The sequence below is a fragment of the Callospermophilus lateralis genome, chromosome 5 (genome assembly GCF_048772815.1).
Source record: "Callospermophilus lateralis isolate mCalLat2 chromosome 5, mCalLat2.hap1, whole genome shotgun sequence".
In the NCBI taxonomy this organism is placed as follows: domain Eukaryota; kingdom Metazoa; phylum Chordata; class Mammalia; order Rodentia; family Sciuridae; genus Callospermophilus; species Callospermophilus lateralis.
The window spans coordinates 115,169,288-115,195,295 of record NC_135309.1 but is presented as its reverse complement, the minus strand read 5'-3'; the positions used below and the strand labels follow the sequence as shown (position 1 = coordinate 115,195,295).

General features: G+C 34.1%; 1 protein-coding gene across 1 annotated transcript in view; it reads right to left on the bottom strand.

The window, feature by feature from the left end:
- Adamts6 (ADAM metallopeptidase with thrombospondin type 1 motif 6) overlaps positions 1–26,008 on the bottom strand; it is a 270,679-nt gene that overhangs the window by 82,601 nt on the left and 162,070 nt on the right. The window contains exons 11-13 of the mRNA XM_076856114.1: positions 24,905–25,012; positions 14,648–14,793; positions 12,550–12,613 (exon numbers count right to left, since the gene is read on the bottom strand). Of these exons, the coding sequence (XP_076712229.1) occupies positions 12,550–12,613; positions 14,648–14,793; positions 24,905–25,012 (318 nt within the window). The remainder of the gene's footprint in view (positions 1–12,549; positions 12,614–14,647; positions 14,794–24,904; positions 25,013–26,008) is intronic.

The window sequence follows — 26,008 nt, the reverse complement described above, 5'->3', positions numbered from 1 at the left end:
TTTCATATATAAATACTAATGCATAATAAATTCCTGAATTAACAAATTAAGGCATCATAAGGGCCATATGCTAAAAGCAAATAAAAAGTGCTGTTTTTCACTATCTGCTAGTGATTTCTTTGAAAAGAAATAAAGAGTCAAATGGAGGATATTATTATTTAATTAAAGTACTTCCACAATACTTCATAGAATTTCTGTTCTATTCTTCCTCTGATAGTCACTCCCAGGGTCAGTATAATAAAAATATTAAAAATAACAATAGCTACTAGTATTTGCTAAGCACTAATTTGTGGCACACTGATCAGAGATCTTTACATGCATTATCTATTTGATTCCTTTCAACACACTCTTATGAGGTAGTTATAATTAATTTCATAATGAAGTAAACTGAGATACAGAAAGATTGCTTAGTAATAATTTCAGGGTGTGAGGACACCTCCTTCATCTGAATGGGAGCATGCTCTGGACATTCTAAATACCACAATAATAGCAGAAGTTTCCACATTTAAACAAATGGTCATGTATGTGTTCCAATACAAATATTTATAGAGATGAGAGATCAGATTTGTCCTAGGTGGTACCATTTTCCAAACCCTGATTTAGAATGTTCCATAATAGATACATTTATCTTGTAGCATTTCACAGAAAAATCAAAAGCAATTATTAATTTTTGAGCCAATACAGAATCATACCTTTCAGGAAGTGGTATTAGAGGTGACATAATCTAATTTGCATAAGATGCTTAGATAACCTCTACAATCATCCTTACATGGCCATACAATCTATATAAACATCTACATAAGGATAGATCAAAGACCAAGTTGCAATAATTAGCAGGTTCTTCCCTACTTCCATTCCAAACCTACCTTCCTGTAACCAAGTGGTTTTTCTTTGTTCTGGATTCACACTGAATAGCTCTAACTGCTTAACTGAAAGGTATCTAGGCCTTGATGGCATTCCTATGAACACATCATGATTTAGCATTAGTTTTCTTGAAATAAGGCATCAAGAACTGGCCTTAAGTATCTTTCTTTCATCTAGAAAGTATTTATAGTTCATTTAATATGTATCAGATATAATCTAGGCTCTGAGGTTACAGCAGAAAACTAAATATGCTCTGTCTCTGCTTTCATGGAGCTTACTCTAGTTGGAGATAAGAAAATAAACAAAAAGCAGGGTAAGGAGATTGATAGTGAGGTGGGAGGGAAGTTGTTTTATATAATAAGGTTAGAGAATTTTTTTCTAAGATGGCTTTTGAGTAGAGTTTTTAAAAAAACGAGGAAATGACTTATGTACACATCTGTGAAAAGTGTTTCAGGAAACTGAATGCAAAGGCCCTGGAGTGTGTTCAGGCTGTTTGCAGAAAAAGTAGAGAGAATAGAATGGCTTGAGAGAATTACAGTGGACTTAGGGACTTGATCCCATGTCATTTCGATCCTTGAATACATCCTCTAGAATTCTGTTCTAATGTTAATGTTCCCATCATGAATGCTCTGAATCTATTTGATTAAAATAGGCTCACTAGGAGTATCATATGCTGGTTCAAAAGAATAAGAGTAATCAAAGGAAAGAGTATTTTCTGAAAGAAAAATGAGGTAAATCCATTTTTGTTTAGTTTAGGAATAATGAAGCTTAAGGAGTAATGCTTTGTAATTACTTAACGATAATAATGCTGACACTGTCCAGAAAGCATAACATACAACAGCAGGCATAAGCAACAAAGGTTTTATTCAAAACCTGACAGGTTTTCAGTCTCCTAGAGCAAATGCTAACCAAGCATTCTCTCTTAAAAACCAACCAGGAAGGCCCCCCCACCCATAAATTCAAAGAGCAAAGCTGCAGGTGTCAGCAACTTTTGGTCTTCTTAATGCAAAGAAATTTTTAAAAATTAATATTAACGTCTTTATGACCATTTCTTTTCAGAGATCTATGTAAATTAGCACATTCTATAAACAAATCATCTTGTGCTTTCAATTATTTTGATAGTTTAGGAACACCTCCTTTTCACTAAATTTAACATTTTATTTATTTATTTATTTATTTACTTACTTACTTACTTATTTATTTTTATTTGCAGTGCTTGGGATTGAACTTCAGATCTCTTGCATGCCAGGCAAGCACTTTACCACTGAGCTACACTCCCAGCCCAATACATTTTATTTTAGATAAATAAAGTTTTTTTTAAATAATAATAACTCATTGAGAAATAAAGTTGCTACATAAAGAAGTCTGAGTTTCTGCTGAGAAACTTTCCAGTGATATTTCTATTGCTGGGGTTCTAATCAGAGTTTAATTCCAAAAAATAGGGTGACCTATGCAAGTCCAAAATTCTTTTGTACCTTCTTTTTTTTATTTGTGAAACATGCCCCCAAATGCCCTGATCTTGAGGGAAAAATATATCTTAAGATGTCCCACAAATGTGGAAAATTTTGAAAATACTATATAATGTCTGAGTGTAATAAACAGTATGAAAAGGGATGAAAATGAAAATGGCTTCCCCTTTCCTTTTCCCTTTTTCTGTCCAGTTCCTAAAGGAAATGGGCAGGCTGGGAAGAAACAATGACTCTACAGCCTCAGGGAAAACTGAGAAATGCATAAAATTTCAACTTCCTTTTCCCTACTCTCTGCTGCTTTTTCCTTTCTGTTTTCATAGCAAATACACTTTTGCTTTAACTTATTACATTAGACCTGCCTCCAACACCCCCAACATTTAATTTTCTTCTTCCTTTCCAGAAAAGCAACACATTTGTATTTATAAAAGTACATTAGAACCCATAAGGCATAAATATCTATAATAACAGAAACACTCAATTGAGTACGATTAAATGCTAGCAATAACCACAGCTATTTTACATATACAATTTTAACTTTTCTTCTAATTATCGAACAACCATGCAAGTTTGGTATAGATCCTATTTATTTAGAAATTCACAGAAGTTTGGTAAGTTTAGGTGACTTACCAAGATTAAGTAGCAATAAGTGTCACAAGCAGAACTCGAACTTGAGTCAATTTAATTTCCAAGTACATGCTCTTTCACCACAATTCTATCTCCAAATATATACTATAATTTTCCCATCTACACAACCAAGGCACTAACACTCTGAATGATGTACGCAAATGGACTAAGGGAAAAAAAAAAATTGAATAGCACGCCCCTCTAGCAAAGACGACTGAAAACACACCAAAGTACTATACAATTTAGACTCAAATTTTAGAACAGAGTGCACATGATCTGGAAAATCCTTATACTCCAAACATTTTTTTATAGGTTTGATGCATAAACTAAAAGAGGCAAAATAGTGTTAGGGTCTGTAAACAAGTCAAGATGGCGCCTGGCATTTTGCCAGAGGGAGTGGTTTGTGAAGTAACGCCAGTGAGCCATTAAGTGTGGAGACTCCTTATTGGTTGACTGCTGTATCTAGTTTATGTTAATTAAGATAAGCTGTGTGGAATGTATATATACCCCTCCTGTCCTACAATAAACGGCTCCCACTCCTGCTGTATCAATGTACACAAGTTGCTCGTCACCCCCCCATTATTTTGCTGCAGACGGACTGCGGCAAAATAGATATTTGAAGATGAAGGAATAATGTGACTTTGTACCCAAAGTGGAACTTAGTTATTTCATCAGAAATTCTATACCAGCCTCATCAATCTTTGTTTCACCTGCCCCCTTGGTTTTGGAAAACAACAGCACGAGGAAATTCTTTTTAAGAATTTAGAAATGTAGGAGAGTTTACTTCATAGTTCCTAATACACTTTAGGAAGCTTTGATATAAAATTTGGTCCTTAATCTTAATACAGCCATATTTTTATTCTTTACAAAGATTCAAGTTTTCTAGTAAGGTATTTACATAATTCACCTTTAAATTCTACTACTTAAAATAGTTATAATATATGTACCAGTTTTTACCTTTTTAGGACATTCTGCATGGTAGTTTTAAGCTATTGGGATAAAAAATAGTTCAGAAAAATAAGATGTCTGATTTTTGTCAATATTCTTATATGCCAGTATAAAAGGAGATTCCGTTCACATAGTAATCAAAAGCCTATTTTTGAGCAGTTCATGAACAAACATTTTTCAAAAGCTTCAACACCAAGCACAGATTTTTACTTCTCATTATATCCCTACCAGAAAATCATCTTAGTTTTTACCTTTGCCCATGTATAAAACCTATCAGGGCCTAATTTATCTCTGTGCCAAAGAGAATTGTTTTCTGAATCCATGAACCCTTAGCATTATGGCTTCCATAAAATTCAGCCCTCTAAGACCAAGAAGGCCAGGTCTTTTAGATTAACTCACAATATCAAAAACTCAGTTTTAGTTCTTGATTTACTGGTTAGACCAAACTTTACCCAGTTCTCCTAAATGTCTTTAATAAGTGCTCCTGGTTTCTCATTATCTCTGTAGCTTCAAGATGAAAAGAACATTAGTTTGTTCCTGCTACAGATCTTTGCTTTACCTACAGTTCTGCCATGGAGATCATCATGTGCATATCAAAGAAAGGATTCTTGTCTAGCTGCTTTTGAAAACTTCCTAGTGTGACTCATGGTGAGGTAAGAAACAAATTGTCCAGTCCAATACATCCTGATGCAGATAATCAGTCTTAAAGTTTAGCATCTGGATAGCCTGGTTATATTGCTATTAAGGTGGCAGGGCAATTTTATAGGCAATTTTATACCCTTTTATGAAAACTTTTTTATTTATATATATATATGTGTGTATATATATATTATATGTGTATATATTATATATGTGTGTATATATTATATATAATATATATACTTATTATGTGAATATATTATATATATAATATAAAATATATATACACACACACATACATTTTAGTTCTGGTTGGACACAATATCTTTATTTTATTTATTTATTTTTATGTGGCACTGAATATCAAACCCAGTGCCTCACATGTGCTAGGGGAGCACTCTATCACTGAGCCACAACCCCAGCCCATCCTTTTATGAAATTTTTAAGGATTGAAGATTTTATCTTTATAAATTGACTCCTCTATTCCTATGACTCTTTTATTTATTTATTTATTTATTTCTGAAACAAGGATAATAGTTAATCAAACACTCTGCCCTTTCTACTGGAAAGCTCTTTTCTTCGACCACCCCTATACCCTTCAAATGTCTATAGTAAGAATTAGGGAGAAAATGTGAAATACTCTTTCTATGCTTACAACAAAACTTTTAAAGACTATTTGACCCACAATGGTTCTAGGTTTTAATTTTTCCTCTAACTTGGATTAAAAAGAATATTCTTGGCTTTATATAGTTCAATTCAATTCACCAGTGCAGGGATCCACATAGGAGGAATATCAAAGCTTCAAATAGTGAAGAGGTCTATTGTGGGTATATCTCTTTTTATCTTGCCACAAGACATTATAAAACTTGGAACTGATGTTTGCCTCTTTACTTGGGTCATTTCACTAGGAAGCTCAGGGTAAAGTTTGCAACCCACTTTTAATAAGTGGAAGGACTTTGAGGTAAATATTCAAGATACTGATTCTATCCCTATTTTACATTGTTTTCCTTTTCCTCTGATTTTCTGATTTATTCTGTTTTTCAGTTGTGATTTTAATATAGTGCTATAAGCTAACAACTCTAATCAGAGATCTATAACTAATAATAATTATTATTGTAAGTAAAAATATATGAGAACTAAGTGGTAATCCATAGAACCAACTGGGAAAACACAGAAATGAGATCAAGATTTTAATATTATTTGGGAAATTGACAGATTATATGGAAGGGGTTGCATGGTTCTAAAAGGAATTCAAGTAAGTTCTATCAAATATACATGAACTGGCCTAATAGCTCCTAGATTTTCCATTGTAACTTGAACTGGGAAAAAGTTTTAAAAGGCACAGAACAAGCCTCAAGGATTCAGGACACTATATACAGTATGCTGGTTCTCCTGCCACCCTACCACCTGACATCTCATTCTGGGCACTGATTTGAAAATTCCTCCAAGATTGTTTGAATTTACCCCCTGTATTATCCCTATTTAAGTCTCAAGAAAAAGTCTTGGATCACAAATAAAAAATGCATACGAATTCGTTTCTAGTTCTTAACCGTCAAACTGATTTTAACTAGTTGGAAAGTTTTCCCTCAGATCTTACTTTACAGGTTCATTAAGTATGACATGCATAGTATTAGATTATGTAAAACGTGCACTAAGGAAGGAGGTTGGACTTAGAAAAGTGCACTCTTTTTGAATCTTTTAAGTGAGAGCAGATCACAAATAACAGACACCTGGGCATTATAGAGAAAAAAGAACATTGAAGCCATTTTACATTTAGAAAGAATGCAAAAGTTAAAGAACACAGACATAATCTCTCTATAATGAGTATATATTGATACTTATTCTTTGCTAAGGAGAAAATTCTCTTGCTTACATTACTCAATCTTATCTCCAATCAATGCAATCTTCATTATTTATTCCCTGTTCTACAATATAGTCTATATATTAGAAACTCTTAGAATAGATTTTTTAAATAAAGAAGTTTCTCCTCTAATATGACACATACATTCCAGAAAAATCTCTTTCCACAAAATTGCACACTAAAAATAACAGGCATATGGGAAAAATTGGGCTGCAGGCAGACAACTCAAACACAGATGCCCAACAAAAACAATAACAATTCTAAAAAAAAAATACTTGCACAATTTTAAAAATATATGGCAAATTCCAAACAAATACTAGAGTAAATATAGTCCTTTATCTTAAAAAAAGCTGAAATAGGCTCAAAGGAAGGGATAAACACACAATAAGGACTTCTATGACAGTATTTGGTTAAACTGAGCAAAAAGAATGTCAGACAAAGGTGAATGGTCATCACGTATAATACAATTTCCCTTACTTTAGTGGCACAAAATAACACAATTAGTTATGGGCTAATCTGTGCTACAGAAACAAGGTTGTAACAGAACAGATTACACCAAAACTTTATAAATATCATGTTTTTCTAGATTTAGATTGAAAGAATAGGAATTTTAAAGATCCCACCAAGCCAACTCATTAGTGAGAAGAAGGGAAAGAACTTCTCTCCACATAGGAAGGGAAGATGGTTACAATCATAGCTATGGTACATAATTATGTGCTCGGCAAATTTTATCAGCAGCTACTTCTACTACTTCTGTGGAAATTAAAAGAGCTCTGAGGCAGACACTATGGCTTACACAATATCTACTCCATGATTTCTTGCTAATACAACTTTGACATTTTTTGCTCAGGAAAGGTGAGTAAGCCCATTTTAGGGGTAAATCAGGATTAGTTTAAACCAATTATAGTAATTCTACTCCTTTTGCTAATGACTGGTTTGAGGGTTTAAGGGCATGTGGTCCCCTGGCAAAAAAAAAAAAAGAAAGAAAGAAAGAAAGAAAGAAAGAAAGAAAACCACGAAGGAAATCTGCTGAGGGAACAGGGAGGAGATCTGCCAACAGTTTTCTCATACCTAAGAAACACAGGAGCATTTCATCACTTCTCTTCCTCTGAATATTGTCAGGGCAAAAGTACTTTAGGTGCTCTAATGTTGCACTTGCCTTTTTGTGTTTCCTTCCCATTGCAAAGGATAAAATATATGGATGCTCACATCCCTTTTATAAAATGGCATAGTATCTGCATAGATTATATGCATCCTCTGTATACTTAAATCATCTCTATATTACTTATAATGCAGAGTACAATGTAAATAGTTGTTCTATTGTCTAGAGAAGAATGACAAGAAAAAATTTTGTATGTTCTCAGTATAGACTCAATTTTTTTTGGGGGGGATACTGGGGCATTCTGTCACTAAGTTACACCTCCAGCTCTTTTTTTTTTTTATTTTTTGAGACATGATCTTGTTGCTTAAAACCTTATTTTGTTGTTGAGACTGGCCTTGAATTTGCAGTGCTCCTGACTCAGTCTCCTGAGTCAGGGATTATAGGTGTGTGCTACCACTCCTGGCCAGAAGCTATTTTAAAAGAATATTTTCAATACAAAGTAAGTTGGATTTGCCAGCATGGAACCTGTGGATATAGAGGGCTGACAAAAATATATATATATATTTTTTAATATTTATCTTTTAGTTTTAGGTGGACACAATATTTTATTTTTATGTGGTGCTGAAGATCGAACTCAGTGCCTCACATGTCTAGACAAACACTCTACCACTGAGCCACAATACCAGCCCAAAGGCTGACTGTATTTTAAAAATGAATTAGAGCTGGACACAGTGGTGCATGCCTATAAACCCAGCAGCTCTGTAGGTTGAGGCAGGAGGATTGCCAGTTCAAAGTCAGCCTAAGCAATAGTGAAGCACTAAGCAACTCAGAGAGACCCAGTCTCTAAATAAAATACAAAAAAGGCTGGAGATGTGGCTCAATGGTCAAGTGCCCCTGAGTTTAATCCCCAGTATCCAAAAAAAAAAAAAAAAATAGATTGATTTGTTCTGAGAATTTTATATGTAAAATTTACAACTCTCTTTATAATTATAATGTTTATTTTTCTATTGCTCAGCTAAACTGTCTAGTTCTATACTGTCCAATATGGTCACCACTAGCCACATGTGGCTTTCCAAATTTTAATTAATTGAATTTAAAAATTTTGTTCTTCAATTACATTAGGGCTGGTGACTGCCAGGCTGAACAATGCACATAGAATACTTGCATCATGGAAGAAAGTTCATTGGTCAGCACTGGGTTAAATTAGTTGTTCTGGAAATTTTAAATTGTCATATATTACATTATATTAAAGCAGGCCCTAGCTTTACACAACTTATACTCAGATAACTTTATTAACTTAGTATGGTAACTGAACTGCTTCAAGTTCTAAATTAGAAGAGTTGAGATTAATGAGGAAAATATCATTAATTACTTATGTATTCATTATTCAGTTACCTTAATTGTATCTCTTTATAATTTGTTCAAAGCTGAAACAGAAGACAAATGTAGTAATGCCAACCTACCAGTAATAACTTCCACAATTTGAGCAACTACTACAACTTATGGGTAATACGAAATAAGCCCAAAATGTCTGACTTTTTTTTTCTTTTTCTGTTACCCATCATACATTATTCATGTTGCACAACACCTATATTATTAGGGCCTAAATGTGTGCACACTCCTACAATTATATTTTAATGAAAACAATTGGGAGTTGAGAACTTGTGTCTGAGTTTCTCTTTCCTAACAGTCTGATATACTGTACGTGTCCACATCTTCTATCCATGTATAAAATCTCCATTCCTCTGAGATTTATGCCATTCATCCAAACCTCTATCTAGCTTAATGAAAGAGGGTCACCTTTCCTCACTTATTAAGGACTTTTATATCTAGTTCACAGTATATATACTCTACGTTCTAACATCATTCTGAGTGACTGCAACAACTACACGGAAGACCCTCCGAACTCAATAGCTTTAAAGTTCTTTGGGCTCCTTCACCTCCACTCAAGGGTAAGTAGGTACTTCCATGGCCACCCTCTCTTTTTGTCGTCATTGAGAATATTCTCACTTGTCATATCTTCTCTGATCTCCTCAGCTTCTATTTCCCTTCACCCTGTTTTATTTTATTATATACTGTTTCTTTAATTTTTGTGACTTTTTGAAGGCACAGGTCCTTAATTTTCTCTGTTAGCCCTCTTTAGATTTCACTGTCATTCCTAGTTCAAGCCTATGGCTCAACATTTCTATCATTCTCATCAATATCCCTAAATTCTTCTTGATTTGCTTATTATTATAATATTGTACTCTTGTCTTTCTCCAATCCATCCTCACCTAAAACATGAATCTAAGGATCTTTCAGTAGTTTATTAATATCTCCAAATGAATATTTCCTTCTGTCTAGAATATTCTCATCGCTACCTTCTCCTTCTCTGATCAGCTTCCATATGCCTTTCAGATTTCTAGCTTTTTATGAGAAAAAGAGAAAATTCCTAAAATTCTAATTAGCCTAAGTGCAAATTATATGTTCTTTTATGGTGCCTCATGTACTCTATCACTTATTATAATGTTATTTTCTAAAATTAAATAATTTCTCAGGTCATTATAAGATCCTTGAGGGTACAAATTATCTTTCTCACCCTAGAAAGTCTAACATAAACTAGGCATTTAATTATTGAATAATTTTTCACTTGAGAAAATGAACAAATAATGCTGATAATTTGAAAAGATCATTATAATTGAAGCTACATGTAATTACTCTGAGATCCAAATTTAACAGAATGAGGTATGATAAACTAGAGCATGTTAGAAGGCAGAGGAAAACAGAGTCAGATAAGTAGGATTGGAAGTCCCAGGGTTATAAGGAGCAAGGAGGATTAAAATTGTAAGTACATTGTTCTGGCTAGGCCTAATTGAAGAGACAGTGAGTAAAGATAAAATGAAATACTCAGCCATGTAGGTATTTTAGGAGAAGAGGATATAAGGCAAAGGCAACAAACAGCCAATGTAAAAGCTCCTAAGGTGGGAATGGTTAAGGAAGGTGAGGAGGAAAATGGTGAGAGATGAGTTCAGAGAAGCAGTGAGGCCAGCTTGTGTAGACCTTGCAGGGCTATGTAAAGACTTTGGATCTGAGTAAAATGAAGAAGGCATTGAAGACTAAAGGATGATTTGGCTCACTCTGTGTCCTATGTTAAGAACTGGAGGAGACAAGAGTAGTGATAGGAAATCCTCCTAAGAAGCTACTAAAGGAAACAGTGAAAGACAGTGGTAACTCAGGCCCCAGTGGTAGCAGCAAAGGTAGTGACAAGTGGTCAGATGTGTGTCATAATTTGTAGGCAAAATCAACAGATTTTCCTGAGGGATTGTATATAGGCTGTGAGACAGAGAAAAGGGTCAAGAGAGACTCTTGAAGGTTTTTTGTTTAAATGGAGTTTGACATCTTTAGATGGGAACACTGCTGGAGAAACAGGTTTATGGAACTGTAAATAACGCTTGCATCCACTAAATACTAGATGTCTATTAAAAGTTTCTAATCAATAAATGATGGTGGAATATGATGATCATCATTATTCAAAGTACATGTACGAAGACACAAATTGGTGTGAATATACCTTGTACAGAAATGAAAAATTGTGCCCTATATGTGTAATAAGAATTGCAATACATTCTGCTGTCATATATAAATAAAAAAAAGTTTTTAAAAAGTCTCTAATCAGATAGTTACATATGAGCCTGGAATCCATGGAATAAATTTAGGCTGAAGATAAAAATTTGGGGGTCAAATGACATATAAATTGTATCAAAAGCACTGAAACTGGATGAGATCATTAAGGAAATGAGTATTGATAAAGCAGAGAAGGCAGCCAGGCACTAACCCCTGGGTACTCTAAGAGTAAGAGAAAAAGAAAAGAGTAAGAAGGAGTAAAGAGAATGAGAAGTAAGCAGCAATGTGAAAGAACAACAAAAAACTTGTAGTGACGGAAACCTAATGAAAGTCGAAGACAATGAAAACTCCAAGGGGAAACACAGAAGTCATCTGTGACTCGACAAAAGCACTCAACAGAATGATGAAAACAGAAACCTGACAAGGGCAATTTTAGAAAAAAATTAGAAGAGACGGACTGGATTCCGTATGTATAAGACTTTCGAGAAATATGTTTCAAAGAAGAGCAAAGAAATGAGAAAACAACTACAGGTTTTGTGGTTTGTTTTTAGATAGAAAGCATGTCTGCATGCTTATGGAAACATCCTAAAGAGAAGATACTGGAACATTCATTGACATGAAATCACCAAGAAAATAAGACAGAAGCAGGACTGGAGGGCATAAGAGTAAAAGGCAGTAGATTAATAGTCTGATATCATGAAATTCAAAGTTATAGGAAGAAACATGATCTTGAAGGAATGGTAAAATATTTGATCCATTTACATGTCAAAGATATTCAGTCCATTTTTAAACCCAGTCATCAGAGAAAAGGGAGAAAACAGAAGCTTTCTGTTTGGAATCTATAATAGAAGCAGCAGATTCAAAGGAGAGTGGTTTTTATTGCAGCAAGAAGGTGAAGGAAAAAAAAAAAACCAGAAAAGTCACGATATAAGAGATTTTGCTGGTGATGAATCTGCAGGGTACAGAAAAGTTTTAGTAGTTTGGCAGGGATAGGAAAAGGAACATAAGAGGTAATATGCAGAGTCTTATGAGATTCGATGGCAAGAGGTGAGGAATGATGTGGGAGCCTAGGGCCTCTTGTGGTGACAAACATAAACTGGGTTGAAGAACATAATAAGGTTGATCCCGGTGGACTAAAGAAAGATAGTGGCAGTCAAGTTTTGAGTGTTGTGGGGCTGGGCAGCTCAGGCTGTGTGTAGCTCTCTCTCCATGCCTATTGGGAAAGAATATATTTGCTCCTACTGCTCGAGCTCCCCTTTGACACTTGTTGACAGTATTGATAGAATTTAGGCCAGCTCCATTCATGATTAACCATTTAGGAAATCCATGTGACCCTCATGCACATGGATTTCTGATCAAACAGTTTACAGTTTAAAATATTTCCTTGCTCTAGGGGAAAAGTAAGCTAATTTTTCATAGCAGAGTTTGGTTTTACTTACATCTGTGTTACAGGAGCGATACCGTTTCCTTTCCCCAAGGCAATATTTTCCACCTCCTGAAGGTCTGAAAAAACATTTTAGCATGTGAATATATCTCTCCAATAAAGAATACATATATTGCTTAATGAAAATATTAAAATTTACTTTAAAATGCAAATGTGATTATTTTATTATTAAAATAACACGCTGGTAGTTGTTAGCAAAATTATGGTTGAACATAAAAATTAAGTTAGTTTACTATGAGTGAAGTATAAGATTTAATTGTCATGACTTACATACTTAAGAAAATATAATTAATATATTTTCTAATTATAGTATAGTACCTAGTACAATAAATGAATTTAAAAATAATTTATTTGTAATTAAAAGCCAGTTAAGTCATATTCAACAAAACTCATAATCTGATGCTATATGCTTACCAGGTAGGAGAGAAAAGGTTTTTTTCCTTCCATATGGAAAGCAAAGAGAGGACACTAAATAACTTTCTGGAAATAGCACCAATTCAAAATAAATAATGCAGAAATTAATTCCATCTCATTTCAAATATTATATGAAGTTAAAAATTAAACCCCTAAATCAGATGGCTTTGCATTATATAAATTTTTATATATATTCAAATTAAAGAAAAGTAGAATGTTAAATATTTCATTTACATAAGTTAATCTTAAATAGTTTATATTAGGGAAAGCCATATGCTATTGTTTGAGAATTCTATTACTGAGGGGAAACAACTTTTTCTTTTAAAAGAGGTCCAGGTGTTCCCTTACATAATTGGCTATATTATTTGTTGTATTATTTTACTTTTTGGGTTATTAATTTATAGCAGCCTATGTTTATTTTAGGTTAATTATTCTGTACTATCTTAGGATATATGGGATAATCAAATCTATATTTTTAATATATTTTGAATGTCAGTGAATACTGACTCTAATGAAGCAAAGGAAATTGCTCAGCTTGAATCAAGCTTGAGAGAGGTTGGCTGGTCAGACAAAAACAAGGTAGTGGGGATGGTGGTAGTAAGAACTGGTTTATGAATGCATAACAGGAAGCTCTACTTAGCAGGAAGGTAATTATTGATAGAAAGTGGGAGAATGAAAACACAGAACTAACATGAAGGGAAAAAAATTCAAACTAAAAAGAAGAAAAAACACATTTGGAGAGAGAATCCTAAGAGAAATATCGTGAGTTAAAGTGAGAACAAATAGAAAATAAAAATAGATAAGCTTTTATCCCAGAGGGGTTAAAAAAAGTTATCATAATTTCCTACATCAAATTTTACTAGCCAGGAAAGAAGGCATTCAGCCTCAGTTCCAGACAAAAATGGGCACTTGACATGCAGCAGCTAAGGAGTGGTTTAGTCTGGGGGAGGACAGGAAAGTACAACTAAAGGAACAATTCACCTGTAATGGGCATTGGTGGGAGGGAGACGCAATAGAGCTAGAAAATAATACTAACAAGGCTGGCCTTGTGCCAGGGCAACTCTGGCTGGAGAAAAGAGTAGTGGGAGAGGAGCAGGCTGACCTGCATAAAACAGTCATGGGGAGAAAAGTGGTGGCAGCTCTAGAAGATGATTAATGGGGGCATGTGAATGGAAACTATTTTAACACATGGGCAGTATTCTTTTCATTGTGATTTGTGGTGCGAATCAAGGCATTTCAACCCTTGAAGTGCTCTCATTGGTCCTTTTAATACTAATGTAGCAGTAATAATTTTATGTGACATGTGAAAAGACCTTAGGTTTCCTGGGAATAATGGTAATGTAGCAAAAACCAGACCTGGATTCATCCATAATTCAGTAGTTTTTGTAGGAGGAAATCTATCTGATTATTACTAGATTAAAAGTCTGGCTTATCTAGGACAGATACACAGTGCTTTTCTATTTAAAAAATTTTTATTTTTAGTTATACAATAAGAGGAAAGGAAGAAAAAGAAAGTCTATTTAACAAAGCTCCTCCACTTTCCTGTGCCTATTGCTTGTTCTGAAGACAAGCATTTGGCTCACTAGAGAAACGTTTTTACAGATAACATGTGAAACCACAGCTTTGAATCATTTCCAACTGTGTCTTTTTGTTGGCTCTGGCTTACTTTAGCTACTTACGCTGGACTGTCACAGTGTCTTAGGGATGAGGAGACGCCTCCCCCGCAGGTTCTGCTGCACTCTCCCCACAGTGACCAGGGACCCCAGCCCCCATCTATGCTCTGGGGCCAAGTGCCAAAAGGAACACAATCTCCCTGATAACACCACTGTAAGATTTCACAGAAAACACATAATTAGCTTTTAGGCAGATAGAACTATCAGGACAGAAATACAAAAGGATCAGGTAATGACCAATTTTAGGCATTAGCATTCTCAAAACAGATAACACATAAATAGTTCTTTAACTTGTTTAGACTTAGTAAAGGTGCATGTGATTTGAAAATTATCTTTAGCTATGCCATGATTTATAAATCTCTAACAAGTACCAGGAGTTCTAAAAAAACCTGACTTTGCCTTTTTTTCCTTGTTTCTCCTCCTCCAGACTTTTAGTGTTTCTCATTATGGACCTAGCTAGCTACAGACCTCAAAGTCTTTTTTAGATATTTTAGTATTTTCTAAAAAATTTTTCTTTATATTCCACTATTATTAGACTCATGGAATGATAACGCAATGTGGAAAGTTCCCCAGTAAGGAATTTTTATGATAGTAATTGCTCTCTCCTTAAAAAAAAAAAAAAATTTAAAAAATGAGTTGAGGCTACAATAGTAAAAGAATGTGTTGTGGCATTTCATCTACATGAGTACTGCAGACATAATAAAAGTAATGCCAAGACACTAGGGACTGGGTACAAAAAAACCCTTATATACACTCACTAGCCATGTGCATGGCCCCTGCATGAACATGTGTACTAGAATTCTGTTCAGCTTTACTCTCTGCAATAAACCACACACACTGCACCTAAGTAGAAAGCCAGAAATAATTTATCGAGACACAGACATCACATAATCAGCTCATAACTCTAGCATGATAAATCTTATTTGAAGAACATGGCAAAATAAAAGTCTTTTTTTTTTTTTTTGTAAACCAAGCATTTGTAGCTTTTATTGGTACATTTTTCTGAATTATTAAACTTTGACAAATCAAACTGATGCTATGAAAGTTATTTATTTTTATGAATAACAAGAAGGAAAACGGTTATTAGAGTAGAATAAATGTCAACAATGTTGGAAGGTTTAAACAAAAATTCAACCTTATAAAGTCCCTTATAAAGGAACTATATGACATGTGATGCTTAAAAAGCAATTAGTTCATTATGCTAATTCCATCACCAAGTTTGTTGTTTTACCTCCAAGAAATATCTAGAGTTTATTAACTTTTCACCTTCTTCACTGCTAACGCCCTAGATCAATTGGCAAATGAAGTATCCTCTTAACTGGTCACTTTAACCCCATTTTTTCTTACTAGAATTATTTTCCAGAAACCATTCAAAGATACCTTTTAAAACCACATTATCACATCATGTCGTCAGGGTGGGGGGGGCGCTTAAACTACTTCAATGTTTTCCTACTTTCCTTAACATTGGACAATAGTGGACTTAGTGATCTGGCCCTTCCTTTTTCTTGGGTCTCCATCTGTCCTGTGCACTAATTGCTCCAGAACATGTTGACTTTTTCTTTTTCTTTTCTTCTTTTTTTTTCCTTTAGGTACTGGGGATTGAACTCAGGGGCACTTAACCACTGAGCCACATCCTCAGCCCTTTTTCATAGTTTATTTAGAGACAGGGTCTCACTGAGTTGCTTAGGGCCTGGCTAAGTTGCTATGGCTGGCTTTGAACTTAATATCCTCTGCCTCAGCCTCCCAAGCTGCTGGGATCACAGGCATGCGCCATAGCGCCCAGCTGATTGTCTTTTTCGTAATAAACAAATCTTATTCTTTCTTTAGTGCATCTGCATTTGCTGGTCCTGGTAATGCTCTCCTCTACGTTTCTTGTATTGCTGTCTTCTTTTCATTTAATCTTAGGTCAAGTGTGATTTCAACAGAGAGCTCTCTCTCCTTGACCACCTTTATTTCTGCCACTTCCTGCCCTATGCCCCCCAGTGCCAGAATGCAATAGTGATCCTCCCATTTTAGTTCTTTTTTACCTTTTAACACTACTTCAAATTAGATATCTTTCAAATTACTACTTTGTTTTCTTCCTCTCCTTAGAAAGTAAGAGGCTTGATAGGGACATATGGCCATTTAAATTAATTAAAAGAAATAATTCAGTTCTTCAGCTCCATTAGCCACATTTCAAGAGTAGTTGAGTCATGTGTGCCTAGTGGTTACTATGTTGGACAAAGCATATACATTTCCATCATTACAGAAGGTTTTATTGGTAATGATGAATGCCTAAAATAGAGCTTGGCAACTAATAGGCATGCGATAAAATTTTCTTAAATGAATAAGTCATAAGTTAAATTATAGAATTCTGTGTCACATTTTGGTTGCATGTTGGAAAGAAAACTAGAGATACCTTGTTTTCTTTGATATAAGGAGGCTGATTCATAGTGGGATAGGGAGCGGGAGCATGGGAAGAATAGACGAACTCTAGATAGGGCAGAGGGGCTGGAGGGGAAGGGAGGGAGAATGGGGTTATTAATGATGGTGGAATGTGATGATCATTATTATCCAAAGTATAGGTGTGAAGACACGAATTGGTGTGAATATACTATGTATACAACCAGAGATATGAAAAATTGTGCTCTATATGTGTAATAAGAATTGTGATGCATTCTGCTGTCATCTATAAAATAAATAAATAAATGGGCAAAAAAACTATGTGAAAGAATATGATTTTTAATTTAATGTATTGATTGGGTTTTCAGTGCAGGAATGAGTCCCTGAAGCTACAAGTGTGCCTGGAGCCAAAGAGTCATGGTGGGTCCCTGAAAAGGGCAGAGGGCCACAGGTTCTGTTCCAATTCCCCAGCCTCAGGAAGGCTCAGCCTTTGACAAGTAGCACAGGGAGATGCCAAGTGCTTTGGTATGAGCTGGCAAATGCACCAGGAAGAGAAGGAGGGATCTCTTGACTTGACCTTCATTTAACTGTACTATGACATTTTGTCTTAACTAATCTTTATATTATTTAAAAGTTTGTCTTTTAGTAATCTTCAGAATCTTTTGCATCCATTTCATAATTTAATAAACTTCTTATTTGAATTTTAAAAAAAGAAAGTCAAATTCATATTTATTTCCCTAGTAGCAGGTGTAAAAGCTCTATTTCCAAATGCAGGCAAATGGATGGAGTTGGAGAATATTATGCTAAGCAAAGTAAGCCAATCCTAAAAAAAAAAAAACAAATGCTGAATGTTTTCTCTGATATGAGGATGCTGATCCATAATGGGGGTCGGGGCGGGGAGCATGGGAGGAAAGGAGGAACTGTAGATAGGGCAAAGGGGATGAATCGAGAGAGAGGAAGGATGGGGGTTGGAAAAATGGTGGCATGAGATGGACATCATTACCCTAAATACATGTATGAAGACATGAATGATGTGCCTCTACTTTATGTACAACCAGAGACATGAAAATTATGCTTTATATGTGTAATTTGAATTGAAATGCAGTCTGCTGTCATGTATAACAAATTAGAATAAAAAGAAAAAAATATAAGATCTTAAAAATGCTGTGCATTAAAAAAAAAAAGCTCAGTGATACACCCACATCATTTTTCAGATCTCCTTGAAAAAATCCATGATAAATAGAGAAAATTTTCAGTATTTTCAATTTTTAGGGAAGAAAGGAATTATGAGGGCTGCAATAATATTGAAAATCATAGGTTCCAAAAGTTGTAGGTTCCATATGTTCTTAGTATGCTTGCAAAACGCAGGGAAGTGAGAAAAGTCACATAAATCTTCTTGTTTTCCTTTTAAATCTAATTCTTGGGCAAGGGAGTATAGCTTAGTGGTAGGGTTGGTACCTAGCATGCACAAGCCCCAGCACCATTTTTTTTTTAATAAAATAAAGCTTACTCTTAAGATAAAAGATAAATACACTATTCAGTTTCTTAAATGCTGCTCAGTTCTCATGGTTAATTAGTATACACACAGTCATAGTATTTAATAAATGATTTGCTAGAACTTTTACTGCATAAATTCATGCTTTAATTATATATATTTCATGGACATATTAGACATACCAGAAAGTTAAACAACAAATATTAATGGATAAAAATCACAGTAATAATATAAAATCAGTTATTAAGCAGTTGATAAAAGACAAGTCTCACTTGAATAACTAGTTAAAATTGTTAACTAGTTTACAAACTAACAACTTCAGTCTGTGTAGGAAACTTTATATTATGAATCTCAGTTCTCATTCAAGCCATATTTTAGGGTCCAAAGCAAATAACTGGCTTTCTTTTCCTTTGTTTCCATAAATATATAATGGAAACTAGTTTTAGTATTTGATTCCAATGTGATTTAAATTAGAAGAACCTTAAAAATTAGTTCAATGCAGATATACATTCAAAGAAGTTAAAATCAATCAAACAACTTGTTTGATTTTGATCTCTGGCAGAAGTATGCTTTTGAATTTTGTTTTGTTTTCCCTCTTTCTATTTATGGGAACAAAATCTCCTTGGAATTCTCACATAAGATTTGAGCTACTTTACTAGATGTTTCATTAATCAATATAAAATTTTTAATGTATGTAAATCATGAATACAATAATTAGATTATACTAACGAATCAACTGAAGTATATAAATCCTATTAAGTAGAGAAAGGTAAAGTTTTTGAGTCCTATCATCTATTTTTATTCTTTCTTTTACATGGAGTTGCCATACCTGTAAAAGCTCTATTTCCAAAAGGATAGTCTTATTTCATTTTTTTAACTAGGAAAGTTAAATATGCAGATGCAAACCAGTTTCTAATCTTTGTTCTCAAAGGTAATATCTAATCTAGTAATTTTGGACTGTTCTAAATAATAGTCTTATCACTTCAGTGTAAATTATGCAGACAAATTGGATAAATTTGGCCTTCCTTTTGCTAATTCAGGTGTGTTTAACCAAATTCACAAAGGTGAAAGAAATGAAACTAATGCATTCCAAGAATAAAATCTCATGTTGTTTATCCTTACTTTTCACATTCCATCTAAATTAAATAAATGTGTTTTAAACACTATCTAGAAAAATAGCACATTCCACTGAAGCTTTGAAAAGCTTCTTAAGAAACACCTTTCATTACTAAACAACATCTCTTGCTATTGGGTTACTAAATTTCATGAGCTATACAAAAAAAACTGACTTTAAGCAAGATATATTATAAATTTAACCATCTACCTTTGAGAATTGGTCAGAATTTTACCAAAAAAAATTAAGGTATACATAGTATTTTTAAATAACTTTTTAAAACTAGAACCATTTTAGGAGGTGATTAAGGTATATCTTATAATAGCCAGAACTGGGTCCAGTCAGCATCTGGAATGACAGACCTCTAAGGAAATCCTAAGGTTTTAAAGGAAATGATATTGGTGATTCAATACAGAACATTCTTTCCAAGACAGAGTACTGAGGGCTGGAGCACTACACTATTAAAAGCCTTATCTTTCCATTATGCAGGTGTGGGAATGTTCAAGCTACAATTCAGCCCAAATTCTAAATCAGAACTTGTCATCCCATACTATTTAAATTTATAAAGCAAATGGAAGAGCTACTCTTTCTTCACTTCCTGTGTTTATAGTTAGGCGTCCAGTCAAAACATATTATATTCTACTCTAAGTGAATTAAGGTCTAAGACTACAAATGTGCTATTTTATATCTAGCGCTTTAGAAGTCCATGTAATAATCCCATTCTAATCCACTCCTATGTTACCCATGCAAAGATATTAAGAATCAATGTCACTTATATGTAAGCCCAAATGCTGGGCTATATCTCTAATTGGGTCTTATAGAATCATTAAATCTATCTTTTGGCAATAAACCAAGTATTTGAAATCTTCTTTGTGGTCACCAGCAGGGATTACAAGGATTGGGCTTTGATTATCCTTAATATCCTGTTTGGTAACAATGCCAACACTACTACTGAAGTTTTTACAATCTAAATCCTTATTTACTATTTCATCCAATATGGCATCCCTCTGATTCCTGTCCAAGGGCTATTACTGATGCTATACCCAAGAAAAGTTCTCTGGCTGAAAGTTATATTGATTGATTTGTAGGAGACTGACCCATGGACACACAGTACCAGCGCACCGTCTGGGCTCATCAAATTTCCTCCTTTGGTTAATGCTACTGTCCCTGAGCACATCCATTCAGACCATATGGTTCTTATTCAATCCTTGAATGGCTTATTCAGGCAAACATCCAATGGCTGTAATAGCGATGTCAGACCCCCCAGGACTCACGCAAAGATCAGTTTTTAATTTTTTGGCCATATTTCTTACTCCATCTGCTAAATGTGCATGGAACAGTTCCCATACTTACATGGAACATTTGTGGAACTGCGCCCCCGGGCAGGGATCCCATATTTTTGCAGCCAGAATTTGACGAGATCATCATGCATCCACTCCTCTGGATATGTCTATGCTATCACTCAAGCAATATTTCTACCCCCTCCCTTTTTAAGATTTATTCAGAAAACTATGAGCAACTTTGGTTTTATTCTTCTGGCTAGACAGGGTGTAGGTTCTTTCTCATCTCTTCTAAAGAAAGCAGTTTCGAAACTCAGTTAAGATCAGAGGCTGTAGATATTCCACTTATGTCTCTGAGAGATAAACTAATCCTTATACTCTGATTCTCATTGCTACTAGTTGAGAGGGTCTGGCACAGAATTGTCTGCCCATCATCATTTAAGGTTAGCAAATTATAATGAAAAGTATGATGATAATTTAGCAATAGATACCATCTTCCCTCAAAGGAAAATCACAAAAAGCTCATTGATATATTATCTCAATCCATCTTCACAATATCACTATAAAATATGTTGAAATCAGTTTTCTCTTATTTTAAAGATTCCACTATTTTTCCAATTGTCACACTATCATATATTTTTAGCTCAATGTTTTACCCATACTGCCTTTTTATTGTGCCTACTCAGTTAAGAAACTGTTACCAATAGAAAAATTAAAAATCCATTTAGTATTAAAGGATAAAAATATACTGTCACCACCTATCTCAGGCTTAGAGAACCACTTTATTCCTGTGACAACAAAAAATAACTTTTTCCTATGCAAAATTTCTCACTGGAAGATAAAGTAAAATTAGAGGCAGTATAGAGGGGTAAAGATTTTAACTCCCAAATCAGAAAACCTGGGCTGGAATCTCAGCTATGCTGGTAAATAGTAGTATAATTTGGACTCTCAAGTCTTACTTTTCTCATCTGTAAAACAGAGTTAAAACAGTACCTAACTTATAGGATTTTTGTTAACCTTAAACAGATAAATGGTTGTGAAGCACCTAGTGATATGTGTCTGGCATAGTGTAAGTACTTTAAAAATATTTATTACCATTGCCATTATTGTTACTGGGAATGCCAACTATTTTTATTTATTTTTTTTTTAAAGAAAGAGTGGGAGAGAGTGAGAAAGAGGGAGAGAGAGAGAATTTTTAATATTTATTTTTTAGTATTTGGCGGACACAACATCTTTGTCTGTATGTGGTGCTGAGGATCGAACCCGGGCCACACGCATGCCAGGCGAGCGCGCTACCACTTGAGCCACATCCCCAGCCCGCCAACTATTTTTAGATGACAGGTTCACAGATTAACCACACAGAGTTGATCAAATCAATTGAAAATTCCAGTTTGATAGTGTCACTAGCTCTTCTCATGTGTTTAAGTCAAAATTCTAAATTCTGGTTTAAACTTCATAGTAATAAGTGTAAAATCTGCATTCAGCAACAATAAATATGCTTCTTTCTCTTAAGAAAAGATATAATAAGAACTAAACAATAAAAATTCATATAGAAAATAACAGTAAATTCAGTTAATAAAAATAAAAGTTCAGCTCATGTGTCTAGTTCTTTTTATTAATATAGATAGATTCAGTTCTCTGAAAGCCCTTCATAAATTTAGTTTTTCAATGTTTTGTTCTCTTTTGTTTTATTTTTGTACCAGGGATTGAACTCAGGGGCACTCAACCATCGAGCCTCATCCCAGCCCTATTCTGTATTTTATTTAGAGACAGGGTCTACTGAGTTGCTTAGCACCTCGTTTTTGCTGAAGTTGGCTTTGAACCCCATTCCTGCTGTCTCAGCTTCCCGAGCTGCTGAGATCACAGGTATATGTCCTGCATAAATTCAGTTTTTATGGATGCTTTGAGGGTCTTCTTTTTCCTCTATTCTTTCTAGGAATCTACGTTTGTATTTTTTTTTTCCATAGGTTCATTTATTCTAAGACTTGTTCCTATCATTCCTAAAACTGCCTACCTGAATGTTTTGGGAAGAATGACTCAGATTTGTTTTGTAGATTAATTTTAGATGGTGATGTCCAATGTATTGACCTTATAATAGTACAGTGTTGGGTTGTGAGTAAAAATGATGTATTGCTCTGAGCAGTTTAGCAAGATCCTGTCTCTCAATAAAATATAAAAAAGCGCTAGGGATGTGGCTCAGTGGTTAAGTGCCCCTGGACAAAATCTGATACAAAAAAAAAAAAAGATGCTTTGACACACAAACCTACAAGGCCCTCAAATAGTTTTTTTAGGGAGCCCAAGTTGTTCTTTGGAGGTATGTTAGGAGTGACAGGGTAAATTAAATTTCTGCATTCAGCAACAATAAACATGTCACCACCTATCTCAGGCTTAGTGAACCACTTTATTCCTGTAACAACAAAAAATAACTTTTTCCTAAGCAAAATTTCTCACTGGAAGATAAAGTAAAATTAGAGGCAGAGACAGGGTAAATTAAATTTCCCTTCTATTTGATTTTCTAAATTTAAATTCAATACTGTTAGCTTTAATATTAGTTGAGCTAAGTATTCCTCAAAATCATAATTTCTAAGAAATATGCCAACTTTTTCATATATATGCAGATAGCTGTAAGGTCTGAGATTTAAGGGCCCTTCTATTAAGCACAAACAAGTCATTAAGTATGTGTTTTCAATATAAATGTGGAGGTTGAACCTTGTGTTCCAAATAGCCATTATTTATGGTTTAATTACTGAAGTGATTATATAATATATAGAATGCTTCTAGAAGGGCTTTGAGGTGTTTAAAAGCAAAAATTCTTTTTGCTTTGGGTTAAAAATATACATCGAAATTGGAAGTAAATAGTGATAGTGATAGTGATAGTATCATTCTAGGTGAATAGAAACTATAACCCAGGGACTAGTCACTAGAATAATTATCAATGACAGATAAACAGATTCTCAATGTGTGATTGCCCCTTTACAATTGAGTATTTCTTCTAAGTACAGATTGATATAAATTGCTACTTGTCATTGACAAGAATTGTTGGTTCCAAAATAAACCTAGGCTGTTGTTTTAAGAAAGCAGTTCCCAATATTTTCTATTACTTCAGTGAAAAAAAAAAAGAAGAAATTTTTGGTAGTGTGAGAAGGTCTCTGTATTTTTATTGGCTACTTACAAATTCTGAAAAAAAAACCCATAATCCTTTTTAAATGACCCTATCAATTCATATATTTAGCATAATTTACCAACATTTCCAAACCCAGCAATGAAAAAGGTCATGGGTCCTGAATGAAGCCATCAACAAGAATTAATACACTGTGACAGCTGCCCAAAAGCTTTCATTCTTTTTATTTAAACATCCCATTGCAAGCTGAAATTCAGTGTAACCTTTGTTGAAAGTAGCCCAGCTAACATGCAAGAATTCAGAACTGAGAACAGATGACAAGTAGTAGTTATTATTGTAAATTCAGTCCATAGCAATAAATTCTAGAATTTAGATACATAACAATTTCTAAGAATTTCAGGAGTAGCATACAACTATTCTTGTCTATTTGAACAATTCTTAATGACATTTAAAAAATTAAACTGATGGAACTAAAATTATTTAGCTCTGATTTCTGTGCTCAATAAATTATTTGACTAAGTCCCTTTGCTTATACTACAATGTAAAAGTGACTTTAATTAGTCTATGAAATCTATTTTGGGGTCATGTAATTTTTTCCTAGGAATTATTTACCAGAAAAAAATTATATAAGATTTTTTTGACACAAATAGAACTCATACAAACAGGTAAAATTGACACAGAAAATAGTTACGCATTGCAATTCCTAAAAGATGAATATTTGCTGATATCAATTAACTACTGAGCTAGGAATTTAATATTTTAAAGTGCATTTTAAATTACAAGATTTTCTAATGATTGATTGATTATTATCATCAAAATTTACCAGCTAATAATCTACATATGAAACAGCTAGAAAATCACTTAAGCTTACCCCCTTTTCAATATTCCCCGTTTGACAGAGCGTCCCCTCAGCTGCTGGAATACTGTTGGTGACACAGCGGTTGCTTTTGCTGAGGCACCAGAGCTCTCTACACACTTCCTAGGAAAGAAGGCAAAGCAAGTTGATCAGAAATAGAGATTAAAATTGTGGCCAATTGTTCCATAAAACACACTCACATTCAGTATTATAGAAAAGAGAACCTAGGTCTCTTGCTGCTGTCGAAGCATCAGAGACAGGATCTTATATAAGATGGGTTACCCTTTTCGCAGAATCACTTAAACATTTGTCTTTATTATTCTCATTTTAGTGGATAAATTATGTCTTAGCTTTTAATACTGATTAGGATCTTTTCACAACATGCACAACAATTTCATTAATACAGAAGACTCATAATAATAAAGAAAGGAAATCCATGTTTATTACACTCATACAAGAACATACAATAGCACAAACTTACCAATTACTAATAAAGTATTGCAAGGGAAATGACTTCCTAGACTTACTGTAATAGGCAAACAAAGACAACTTTAAAATGACAAAGGGACACACACATATCATGAGATGGATACAAATTTAATATATGTGAAGTAATATGATGTATGTTGGAATAATTTCTAAAGTTCAGATAAGAGCAATTTAGAAATGCTATTTTCAGTCTGTCAATGTTGTCTACCTCCATGAAAAGAATACCTCGTTTTGAACAAATGCTGCCATTTATAGCATGTTTCAGATGCTACTTGAAGCTGTCAGAATTTTCTATGAAGAGAGCATTTGTACCTTGGTGCCTAAGTTTTAGGAACCAATTGGGACTGCTAAGAAGGTCAATTCCCTCAAAGTCTCATTAAAATTGAACTCGTAATCTTTTTCAGAAAACTCCCTTGAAGTATACAGGTTCCCCCTTGATGCTATCAGATCTAATTTATTATGATTTATCTTCTCATTACCTCAGTATAGATTTACAATACCTGTTCTAACATTATCAATATAAAATACTTCATTTGGTGGCTGGGGTTGTGGCTTAGTAATAGAGTACTCTCTTAGTGCAGATGAGGCACTGGGTTCGATCCTATGCACCACATAAAAATAAATAAATAA